The 12,287-nt window shown below is 42.5% G+C and overlaps 1 protein-coding gene across 2 annotated transcripts in view; it reads left to right on the forward strand.

Annotated features, from left to right (window-relative positions):
• Lrpprc (leucine rich pentatricopeptide repeat containing) overlaps positions 1-12,287 on the forward strand; it is a 96,426-nt gene that overhangs the window by 3,573 nt on the left and 80,566 nt on the right. For both annotated transcript variants that reach the window (XM_045137369.1, XM_004660130.2), the window contains exons 2-3: positions 8,414-8,610; positions 9,827-9,949. In XM_045137369.1, coding sequence (XP_044993304.1) covers positions 8,414-8,610; positions 9,827-9,949 — 320 coding nt within the window. The remainder of the gene's footprint in view (positions 1-8,413; positions 8,611-9,826; positions 9,950-12,287) is intronic.

Raw genomic sequence — 12,287 nt, forward strand, 5'->3', positions numbered from 1 at the left:
CATCTCAAATGGCCCTGAGCTTTTCTCACGAGCGTTACTCAGGAGGAGCCCGGACGCCCTCATGCTTGGTTATTTTCATTCCCGTCTCACTGGCCCCTTCACTGGTAAATGCAGTTGTGTGAGGTCTGCTTCCACAGACCGGACCTCTCCCTCCTCCTGCCCCCACTGCCATCACCTGCGCAGCCTCCCTTGCAGTCTCTGAATGTAGGGGCCTGGGTTCTGGTCACACCACACTACCACCCCGAGGACGTCTAAAGCAGGGCTTCGCAAGCCCATGAGCGTGTGCGCTGGGAATCTTGTGAAGATACGCATTCTGATTTTGAAAGTCTAGTGTGGGCGGGGGGGGGGGGGGCTGATATGCAACATGTCCTAAGCTCTCAGAGGCAAAGGTGCTGGTAATGTGAAGTAAGGAAGACCCTACTGGGCCGCAACACCTAGCTCTGCCTTTGCATGTGACGCTTGCTCTTTCCCATGTCACGTGTCTGCTTTCCCCGGGAGCCTTCTCTTGACTACTTCCACTTGACCAGTCACTCCATTCTTAGACTGCCTCCTTTTAGGTAGCACGGGTACCGCCCCATTCACCCTGTTACATGTATAGACCAGCAGACGCTGTGACTTGTGACTCCAGACCCGGCTCTCAGGATTTTGTCTTCCTCTTTGTGCCTCCATTGATGCCTCACTTTGTGGCATGGGGTAGGGATCAAGTGTTTGTTGAAGTAGTCAGTGATCATCTTAGGCATATTATGAGAAATAAAGATGATTAAAGAGCACTGAGTCCATTTAGGTGCTGAAATGTGACTTTGTACATCTTCCTTATTTCAAGGTGTGTTTTGCCTATGACCTAAAGTAAGTGAAATTACTAGAATTTGTTAATCTGTTTTCAAAATCAAAGCACCAAAAAATGTGCACTTCTGAATCCTTGGCTTTCACTCTTCATTTCCCTATCTTTGTACTTTTCTCTGTTTTTGAACAAAGGCTTTCTCCCGGCTCTTACTCTTCCTTGGGGAGGGTGGTGGGGCTTTCTCATGGTTTTTCAGAAGCTGCTTACATATTTCTTGAGAGACTTCAGAATAATCCTCGTGAACTTCGGAGGTGAAATAAGTTCTGAGGTACAGTTGAGTGCTCCGAGGTTAGAGAAGAGTTGGAGTCCATATTTGTGTCTCATGCTTCGGTGGAAACCGATGCTGCAGAGGCGAGTGGATTCCTTGAAGCTCTCATGGTTGACGGGGAGGCTGGGTGCTGGGAGCCTGTGAGCAGATTGTGAGATGTCTCGACAACTTCTGTTGACCATGGAAGAGATAGTGACAGCAAATCTGTCATGCCCCTTTGTGTACATCGCATGGGTCTTGCGTCTCCTGTTGATTGACGGCAGAAGCTAGGAAACGGAGGCTTGGAAGGATCAGGAGGCCAGGCTTTGATGGTGGGGTTCAGCTGCAGGTGCTGTAGTTTCCAGTTCTGAGGCATTTAGAATAGGTTTTGTGTTAGACGTTGAAGGAATTGCAGCGCCATAAAATCTTCCTTAAGCAACAGTACATGATACATTATGAATTTAGGAATTAAAGACTGTCACAAGTAACTCAGAATGTAAAGTCTGGCTGAAGTCTTTAGAATGTAGTCCATGCTATTCTCACAGTGTAGGTTCTAAAAAAAAAACGCCTAGCTTCAAATCACACCATGGTCCAAACTGAGTTAACTCGTTTTCTAGCACTTCTGTCATAGACAAGAGGAAGGAGACCACTGGAGCCTGCGCAGAGCAGCATCTGGATAGGTGGAATGGGTTACTGTTTCAAGCCACATGGTTGCTACCAAGTGTCCTAGGACTGCTAGTGGCTTTTCTAGTCATAACTGCATGGCTTATCATAGGACATAAACCGTGTTTGAGAAGAGCTTAACTTGGTAAAGCCTTTTGGGGAATCAAGGTGTTAGAATTCTTAAGGAGAAGGCTCATTGCAGACTTAATTTTACAGAAGATTGTAAAAATGCCAAACAAATTGACTGAGCACCTGCTCAGAGCTTCTCTTTTTTTGTTGAACTTTTTTTTTTAAATTTCCATGTAATTTTCCCAAGGTAGCCCCACCCCACACATGCTGTGTGTGTGTGTGTGTGTGTGTGTGTGAGAGAGAGAGAGAGAGAGAGAGAGAGAGAGATTCTGGGGAGCAAATCCAGAGCTTTTGCATGTTTGTATGCTAGGCCAGCACTCTCCCCTTGAGCTGCACTCCCAGGACACCCCCTTTTTGTTCAGATGAATCTAATGCTCAGACTCATTACTGTTCTTCCCCTGAGCAACATTGCTGTTATAAAAAGCACAGCTTAGATTTGAAAACGTGAAGATTTGGCCTTGTGACTTCTGCTGAGAGAAGAACGGGTGTTAGCAAAGGCTTAGTTAATATTTAAGCTTGCTTTGCCAGGTCCCTTAGGTACCCTTCTTCACTATCGCCTAAACTTTGGGCGCTTGTTTACGGTGTGCAGGTTTTTATTGTTATTTAGTTTTGAGGTTTTGGGGGATTCTCCCGTTTCTGCCCCCCACCCCCTTGCCATAGACATGCTGGAGTTACAGACACCAGCCGCAGCATCTGCCTTTTACATGGCTCTGGGCAATTTGAATGAGTGCTCAGGCCTGCCCAGCAGCAATTTGTCTCCCAAACTTATGAGAGTTAATTTTATTTTTATAAAAAAATCTCCTGACATGGAAACATCTTTGTTTAAATGCAATCTTAAAAGAAAAAATCAGGCTAGGGCTGGGCGATGCCTCAGTAGTTAAAGGTGTTTGCTTGCACAGCCTGCCAGCTTGGGTTCAGTTCCTCAGAACCCATGAAAAGCCAGATGCACAATGAGGTGCGTGCAGCCCCGGAGTTCATTTGCAGTACAAAGTGGCTCTGGTGCGCCCATGATCATATTCATTCCCTCTCTCTGCTTGCATATAAAAACTATTTTTTGTTAATGTGACTGGGGAAATGGTTCCATTTCTCCAAAACAGGGACATGTAAGCATGAGGATTGGAGTTCAGCCATCCACCAGAATGCTGGGTGTTCATGGCAGCTGCCTGTCATCCCAGGCTGCAGAGGCAGAGCTACTATTGCTGACAGCCTTTTTTTTTTTTTTTTAATAGAGTCACTCATACTTTAGTTACATGTTACCTTATAAGGTTGTAATAGTTTGGGTTTTTAAAAAATTATTTGCTTTTATTTATTTGATAGTGACAGACAGAGAAAGAGGCAGAGAGAGAGAGAGAGAATGGGTGCACTAGGGCCTCTAGCCACTGCAAACAAACTCCAGACATGTGCACCCCTTTGTTCATTTGGCTAACATGGGTCCTGGGGAATTGAGCCTTGAATCAGGGTCCTTAGGTTTCACAGGCAAGTGCTTAACTGCTAAGCCACCTCTCCAGCCCTGACAGCCCTTTTTAAAACAAAATTAATTTTTTCCAAATTTTTATTAACAACTTCCACGATTATAAAAAATACCCCATGGTAATACCCTCCCTCTCCCCAGTTTCCCCTTTGAAACTCCATTCTCCATCACATCCGCTCCCCATCTCCATCAGTCTCTCTTTTAATTTTGATGTCACGATCTTTTCCTCCTCTTATGATGGTCTTGTGCAGGTAGTGCCTGACAGCCTTTTCAAAAGACTTTAAAGTCACCCAGAAATCTTGGGGTTGAGGGCAGTGTGCAGTGTGCAGCAGTGGGGAAATGCAAAGGGCGTACCCGTGACTTTTGGGAGATAATGTTATGTCTGCAAAGTTTTGACATGTTCAATAAAATGAACGTAGACCCAGCGATGTATAGAATTACACATTGGGAGCAAGAGGTCAAGAATGCAGACTGGCCCAACATTTGAAAATTGGTCTGTAATTCACCATACTAGCAGTCTAATGGAAACGCAAGTGAAATAGTTCAATTAAGGATTGTAGGGGATATAAGAGAAGTATTAGAGTTCTCATTGTCTGTAAAATAATGCAACAAGATGAGCTGAGAGGGCAGCTCAACGGCAATGACTTACATTTCCATCAAGAAAACTTACTATGTATTTACTGTTGGAGACGCCCATATGTAATTCTACCCTCTATCTAGGCTTAATTTTTTTTTGTTGTTGTTGTTTTTTGGAGCAGAGAACCCTTTAAACAGCATTCTCTCTCTCTCTCTCTCTCTCTCTCTCTCTCTCTCTCTCTGTGTGTGTGTGTGTGTGTGTGTGTGAGAGAGAGAGAGAGAGAGAGAGAGTGTGAGAGCGAGAGAGGGAGGGAGAGAATTGGCACACCAGGGCCTTCAGCCACCGCAGTCAAACTCCAGACACATGCACTGCCTTGTGTGCATGTACAACTTTGCACTGGGGAATTGAACATGGGTCTTTAGGCTTTGCAGGCAAGTGCCTTAGCACTGAGCCATCTCTCCAGCCCAGTTTAGACTTAATTTTGACGATTCTCCTCTCCATTGCAGCCACATGGTATCCTTGTGCTACAGTGGGCTCATTTTATGTGAAACTACCCAAGTATAGATATTGACCCTGTCACCCTCTCATTAACTAGCTTTTACTGTGGTTTTGGGCAAGTTTCTCATCTGTAAAGTGGGGGCTGCAGTCACAGTTTTCTAGTACCTGGAATGTTTTAACATTTAGCTAATAATGCCTCCTCTGTCCTGTAGTCCTGCCTCTCTTAAACAGCAGTAGCTCCAGAGTGACTTTACCCTGGGTCACAACACCCGTGAGATGAGAAAAACAAAGCAAACGGAGGCCTAAGAATGTGTGTGGTTAGCTTGGTATACATTCAAAGTTAAAAGGAATAAATGACACATTTAAAAGTCATTCTTAATGGGCTGGAGAGATGGCTTAGTGGTTAAGTGCTTGCCTGTGAAGCCTAAGGACCTGGGTTCAAGGTCCGATTCCCCAGGACCCACGTTAGCCAGATGCACATGGGGGCGCACGTGTCTGGAGTTCATTTGCAGTGGCTGGAAGTCCTGCCGTGCCCTTTCTCTCTCTCTCTGCTTCTTTCTCTGTCTTTTGCTCTTAAATAAAAAAAAAATTAAAAAAATTTTTTAAAAGTCATTCTTAGGCTGGAGAGATGGCTTTAGTGGTTAAGGTGTTTGCCTGGGAAGGCAAAGGACCTAGGTTCAATTCCCCAGGACCACGTAAACCAGATGCACAAGGGGCACATGTGTGTGGAGTTTGTTTGCAGTAGCTGGAGGCCCTGGCGTGCTCATTCATTCTCTCTCTCTGTCTCAAATAAATAAATAACAAACTTTTTTTTTTAAACGTCATTCTTTTCATGCTTATCAATTTTTAAGTTAAATGGTTCAGATATATATGTATGAAATTTGCACGCTGCCACGTCATCATTTTAAGGTCCTTTAAAATGCCAGGTTTTATCAGGGGAATCTTATGGGGTAACTTGATTATTAGTACTGAGTACCAGTCTCAGGAGGTAATCTAAGGTGTTGATCTCAGAATCATTGAAGGAGCCTTTCCCAGTGATCGCTGGGTGGCGTGAGGTTTCTTTATGGGATGGCATCAATTTGGTCACGAGAGTTGGGAGGCAGTGTGCTTTTGCTTGGGCAAGCCTGATACGTAGATGCCTTCCTTGCATGGACCCACCTTGATTAACCACCGAGCTTGTCCCTTTCCTTTCTGTCATAACTTGCCCATTGCCTGTGATTGAAGTTCTTGTTCCCCTCAAAACATAGCAGGGTGGGTATAAAAATAAAATCTGCCTGGCTGCTTAACACAGTGGCCCAGCACTTAGTTTGCACGTGTGAGGCCCTAGGTCCAGTCTCTGGTGCTGCGGAAGTAAATACAGGGACAAAAAACGAGCTCGGGACTGTGTGGTATGTAGTATGGTACGCTGGAGCTCCCTTTGTGGGAATATATAGCTGTCTAGACCACTTTGTTTTCAGTGCCTTCACGCCTGTACTTAAGCCAAGCACGCCTGCGCGGGGGCGGGGGGGGGGGGGGGGGGGGGGCTTGGCGGCGCGCAGCACTGATTAGCCTGGGAACGCTCAGCCTGCTAGGCTGCTCTGGTCTTGCCATGATTTTGTGCGTCTCTGTAGAACTATCTTCTAGCAAGCCTCACGTTCCTGCTCTTTTAGCCGTTGTCGGGTTCCGGTTGTGTAAAAAGTTGGCAGGTTTGTTTCCACCAGTTTGAAGTACCCGTACTGACCAGCTTCTGTGGAGTAGTGTTCTTGCACACTTCTGAGCGGCACACGTTGTTCCGAGTTACTAAACACTGCTGCTCTCTGTCTGCCTGGCTCGAACAAGGGCCGGGTTCCTGACAGCTGACACCGTTACAAGTAAATGACTGGGCAGACCTTTCAGGAATAGGAATAACTGCGCATCCCCTGAGGTTTGTGCACGATGACCCAGCACCTGATCAATTCAGCTCACCTAATAAGCTCGTCAGCTACCTGCACTGTGCTGAAGATTAGGTTCATGAAGATAGCGACTTCGTGGGTTCTCTCCCCAGCACACACACAGCCCGCACAGGAGAGGCTTATTTGAAAATGTCCCAGTTTTCCCCAGTGTTTCCAGTTCACTTATATAGGTGGATCCGTTGACGGTCCAAGGGGTTGTGATCTGTCTCTGGTTACTGTGGATTTGTAGTCTAGTATCAGTTACAGACTCTGGTTTACATTACCTTGTGGTAAAGCCTTTAACATCATTTCACATGTGTCATTAATCAGTTTGTGACTGATTTTCCAGGCAGGTGGTTTCTTTGGGGGAGCTGAAATCAACTCTGGGGACTTCTAAGCCCATGTTCTACCATTGAGCTGTTGCCTCAGTCCTTATAGTTTTGTTTCTAAACTAGCCATTGGCTGTGGGAAAATGTGCACATCCATGTTGAGCCCATGAGCGTTTTGACCCAGAGGACAGGAGGACAAGAATGAGTCATCAAAGCAGGAGGGCTGCTTGGAAGGAGAAAGGCGCTTGGTGGAACAGGGGTCAGGAGGGGAGACCAAAATGGGGGTGGGGCCAAGTCACAGAATGCTCATATCTTCAAATTCACAAAAGACGTACACATGCTGAAAAATCTGGTTATCATCCTGAAGTTTACTTGGTTGTTATACACTTAGTATACAATATTTAGTAAGTAATACTTAGTCACTGCTAAAATTAAGATATATGGGGTAAATCTCCAAGAATTAGAAATGCTTAAAGTGATAAATATTTGAATTCATTGAAAGCCTTTAAAATTCAGTTCAGAGATTGATAGCAGTGTTTTCTTTATACATAAGGGTTAGCTTTTAGTTCTATCTTTTATACATCAGGTACTTTTTTTATAGTTTCAGTACCTCTGTACACATTTTCGAGAATTTGATAATCTGTTCGCTTGTGTCATTAAAATACTCTTGTAATGATTGCTTGTTCTGTAGCTCAGTGTGTAGAGTGATTGCCCAGCATGCATGAAGGCCTTTTTTGATGCCCAGCACCGCCTGAACCGGGTGTGGTCATGTACAAATGTAGTCCCAGAGCTAGGGAGGTGTAGGCAGGCAGGGTCAGAAGCACGAGGTTATGCTTGGATGCAAGTTCAAGGCCACTATGGATACATAAACTTTAATCCCAGCACTTGGGAGGCAGAAGTAGGAGGATCACTGGGAGTTTGAGGCCACCCTGCAAGTACAGAGTGAATTCCAGGTCAGCCTGAACTAAAGTGAAACCCTACCTCAAAACAAACAAACAAACAAACAAAAAAAGCAAAAACAAAAAGTTTGTCTCAGAAAAAGAGCTATTCTTTAGAAACAGGAATGTAGTATTTTGTCCTTGTCTAATGTCCATAGTGACTTCTTTAAAGGTAATAATGGTTAAAACCAGGAATGTGGTTTTATTTTTTATGGTTACAGTTAAACAATAAGGGAAGTATTCAAATAGCATGTGACAGATGCAAAGGAGATAAGAATTCAGATGCTTCAAATTTATTTAGGTTGGGAATTATTTTGGCTGGAATGATCCTATAAAGTAAATGGTTTTAACTGGTAGTGAAACTTATTATTTTAAGTAGCACTTAAAATTTAAATTCCTAACATGCTTATACTTAGAAAAAAATTGAAGGTAGTTTTCAGAACTTTGAACATACTTTAAGCCTCTGGCCTCATAGAAATGAGAAGAGCCTTATAGCATAAACTGCTTTGTTTTCCTTTGTTAGCCTGGCTGTGGCTAAGGGTGATGTAAACCATCATTTTAACTTGGCTTGAAATGATTCCATAGTAAAGATTGTTAAGATACTCTCAGTTATACAGAGATTTGTCTGTGTATGTGTTTAAAGCAGAAGTCAAAATTTACTTTGTTGTCAGTTTATTCTTCTGAATAATTTTGGTTTTGCATTGTGATTTTAGATATTTGATAACTAATAAAAATATAGATTTTGCCCAAAGGCTGCCCTGTGGAGATAGTAGCCACTTAATTTATTACTAAATGTGTTTCATTTTATAGAGAGCTCCTAAGCCAAGCCAGGCTGTACGCCATTGCTGCTGAGAGAAAGAAGGATCTTCAGGAGGAGCTTGTGTCTCCTAGAAGGAGCAGCAGTCAGTTTGATTGGGCTCTGATGAGACTGGAGAACTCTGTCCGCAGAACCGGCCGCATTACAAAGGGGCTCCTGCAAAAAGTCTTTGAGAGCACGTGTCACTCAGGTATTTAAATTCTGTTTAGAAAGTTGAACTTTTAAATGACATTTGAGGACAAAGCTCATTATAGAAAACATTATTTCATACTTTAAATTTTGTTAAGTATGATTATGATCTTTCCAACTGATTTGGGAAAAGTTTGGAGTAACAAAACAGTTTAGATGAAAGCCAGGTGTGGTGGCGCACACCTTTAATCTGAGCCCTTGGGAGGCAGAGGTAGCAGGATCACCGTGAGTTCGAGGCCACCCTGAATTCACTATGGTGAAGTCCAGGTCAACATGGGCTGAAGTGAGACCCTACCTAGGGGGGAAAAAAAAAGTTTAGATGATTATTCAGAATTAGTAAGTCATTTGCTTTCCATAGTTTATAGAAAGAGTTGCTTTCAGTTTTAGGGAAGATAATAATTTTTCTTCTGTTATATAATATCAGTTTTCTCTATGGTGATTGCTTACAAATAGACTTCCAGAGAGACTGATACTCATTTTCAGTAGGCTGCTAGAATTGGTTTGGATCACTTATATTTTTGATAATCTTTTTTAATTAAAAAACTTTATTTAAGAGAGAATATGCATGACAGGGACTCTTGCCACTGCATATGAACTCTAGACATATGTGCCATTTTGTGTGTCTGGCTGTATGTAGGTACTGGGGAATTGAACTTAGGTTCTTAGGCTTTGTGGGCAAGCATCTTAACCACTAAGCCTCCAGCCCTCATATTATGATTTTAATATGCATATGTGCCCTGTTTTTGATAATCTTGATAGAAAGCGATATGTCTTCACACCTTAGCCTCCTTTCCCACAAAAGGCAAACACATAATTTTGCATGCAGCTGAAGAGTATTCACCAAGATTATTGAAGTCCATTTATAAATATATAAGTAGAGCTATATAAATTGGATAGTGATGTATACCAAAGAAATATCTATAACAGTCATAATCTTGTTCATTTAGGGACTCATTCTTATAACTTTCTCTCTGATTTGTTCAATTTGTAATTTTTAGTAATATGGATTAAAGTGATTTATGGATAGTCTCCTGTTGTGTACGGTGAGCCAGAAGACTTATGGGTAATTTAATAGTTTTATTTTTTTCCTGACCTCTTTAGAAAGCTATAAAGTTTTCAGATATTTACAGATTTTTAGATTCACTTTTGAAATTTGTCTATGTGCCATCAGTTCTGTCCATAGAAGCCATCAGTCTTTGTTTTCTTTGTTTCCATAGGAAGCCCGAGTGGCAGTCAGGCCTTGCTTCTCTTGCGTAGCTGTGGTTCTCTGTTGCCTGAGCTGAGCCTTGCAGAGAGAACAGAATTCGCTCACAAGATCTGGGACAAACTTCAGAAGTTAGGTATGATTGTTTCAGCATGTGATGTATCTAGAAGGTGTATTTCTGTACCTACAAGTGCTTCTTTACATAAATACTATATTCAGTTTTATGAAACGACTATTAGATTCATAAATTTTTGGTAATATGGTGAGTTAGAGTGACATCTAGGGGCATCAAAGAAGTTTTTTTTTTTTTTTTTTTTTTTTTTTAATAACAAGTATTAGAACTTTGATAAGAGGAGAAAAACAAACAACAAAGTAGACCAAGCAGTTCCACTTTAAGAATTTGGGAGCCGGGCGTGGTGGCGCACGCCTTTAATCCCAGCACTCGGGAGGCAGAGGTAGGAGGATTGCCAAGAGTTCGAGGCCACCCTGAGATTACATAGTAAATTCCAGGTCAGCCTGAGCCAGAGTGAGACCCTACCTCGAAAAACCAAAAAAAAAAAAAAAAGAATTTGGATGTGGATATTCTCACATGTAAAAGAATGTTCTTCCTTGTAACTTGTGCGTAGTAACATTAAATTGGGATTAACCGCAGCATCCTTCTTAGGGTTAGGATTAGGTAAATAAATTGTGGAGATTCTACACAATTCTTTTTTGTTTGTTTGTTTGTTTATTTATTTGAGAGAAAGAGGCAGAGAGAGAGAGAGAGAGAAAGAGAATGGGTACACTAGGGCCTCCAGCCACTGCAAATGAACTCCAGATGCATGCACCTCCTTGTGCATCTGGCTAACGTGGTCCTGGGGAATCAAGCCTGAACGGGGGTCCTTAGGCTTCACAAGCAAGCGCTTAACCACTAAGCCCCCAGTCTAGCCCTTACACAAATCTTAAGAGCGGAATAATTTCTTCACGTACTGATAGAGGAGGTATTCCCTAAAATACAAATAAAAATTAAAGTGGTGAACAGTGTGTATTGTATACTCCCATTTTGAAACTGTTTTATTATTATATGCATGTAATGATAACATATTTCTGAATACAGTTAGATAATATGCTCAGTAGAGTTTTTACTCTGTACCTTTCTATATCTTAATTTTTAAAAACTTTTTAACTGACTTCCATAAATGTAGACAATAAAACCATGATAATTTACTTCCATTCCCATTCCCCCCCTCATTTCTACTCTTGATCAAATCCCCTCCCCCTTGCAACTAGTCTCTTTCATTTTGTTTATTTATTTGAGATAGAGACAGAGAAATAAAGAAGCAGATACAGAACCTGGGTCCTTTGGCTTTGCAAGCAAGCACCTCAACTGCTAAGCCAGCTCTCCAGCTTCGTCTCTATATTTTGATGTCATGTATTCCTCTTATTATGAACGTCTGGTGTGGGTAGTGTCAGGCACTGTGGGGTCATGGATATCGAGGCCATTTTGTGTCTGGAAGATTGCATTGAAAGGGGTCCTACCCTTCCTTTGGCTCTTACTTTATTCCCGCCACCTCTTCCACAATGGACCCTGAGCCTTGGAGGGTGTGATAGAGATGTTTCAGTGCTGAGCACTCCACTGTCACTTCTCAGCACGATGGTGACTTTTGAGTCACCCCAGTTGTCAGTGCCATTTGAAAAGAAGCTTCTCTAACCAAAAGTGAGAGTAGCATTAATGTATACAGACATTTCAAAAAGTGCTTACAGGGCAATTTGGTGGGCATAATATATATATTCATTTAGCTAGACAACAGCAAGAGTTATTTCCCTAGGGCTCACGACCTCCCCAGCCATAGGCTTTTGACCTGGCATGTATTCTCTCCTGTGGAGCGATACCTTAAATTTTGAATTATGTAATGCTGTACCTATTTTTTTAAGTAAACTTAAAAGAGCATTTGAAAGCCAGGCATGGTGGCACACACGTTTAACCCCAGTACTCGGGAAGCAGAGGCAGGAGGATCACCGTGAGTTTGAGGCTACCCTGAGACTACATAGTGAATTCCAGTTAGCCTGGGCCAGAGTGAGACCCTACCTTGAAAAACCAAAAAAAAAAAAAAGACCATTTGATAAAACTAAATATTCCTGTTTTACAAGAGCCTTAACGAGTAGATGGCTGCTGTTTTAGCATAACTATAGAAAAAAACTTTGAATCTTTGCATTGATAGAAAGGTGTAAGTGGATGTCATTGGGAGCAAACACACACTGGCACAGGGGAGAGGATGAATATCTGAATTGTGCAGTGAGCGGATAAGCTCTGAAACCTGGCTCTTATCCACAGAAAGAATAGTTTAGAACCTTACTCCATGTCTAACCAAAATTAGTCTTGCAAAATAAGTGTCAGTGGAGGATAGTTTAGAAGATAAGCATATATAGAAGTTACAGAGTACAGGGGACATTAACAGTGTTGACAGCAGGACCGGAGTGACGACGTAGTCAGC

This window comes from Jaculus jaculus, chromosome 18, assembly GCF_020740685.1.
Source record: "Jaculus jaculus isolate mJacJac1 chromosome 18, mJacJac1.mat.Y.cur, whole genome shotgun sequence".
NCBI classification, from domain to species: Eukaryota; Metazoa; Chordata; class Mammalia; order Rodentia; family Dipodidae; genus Jaculus; species Jaculus jaculus.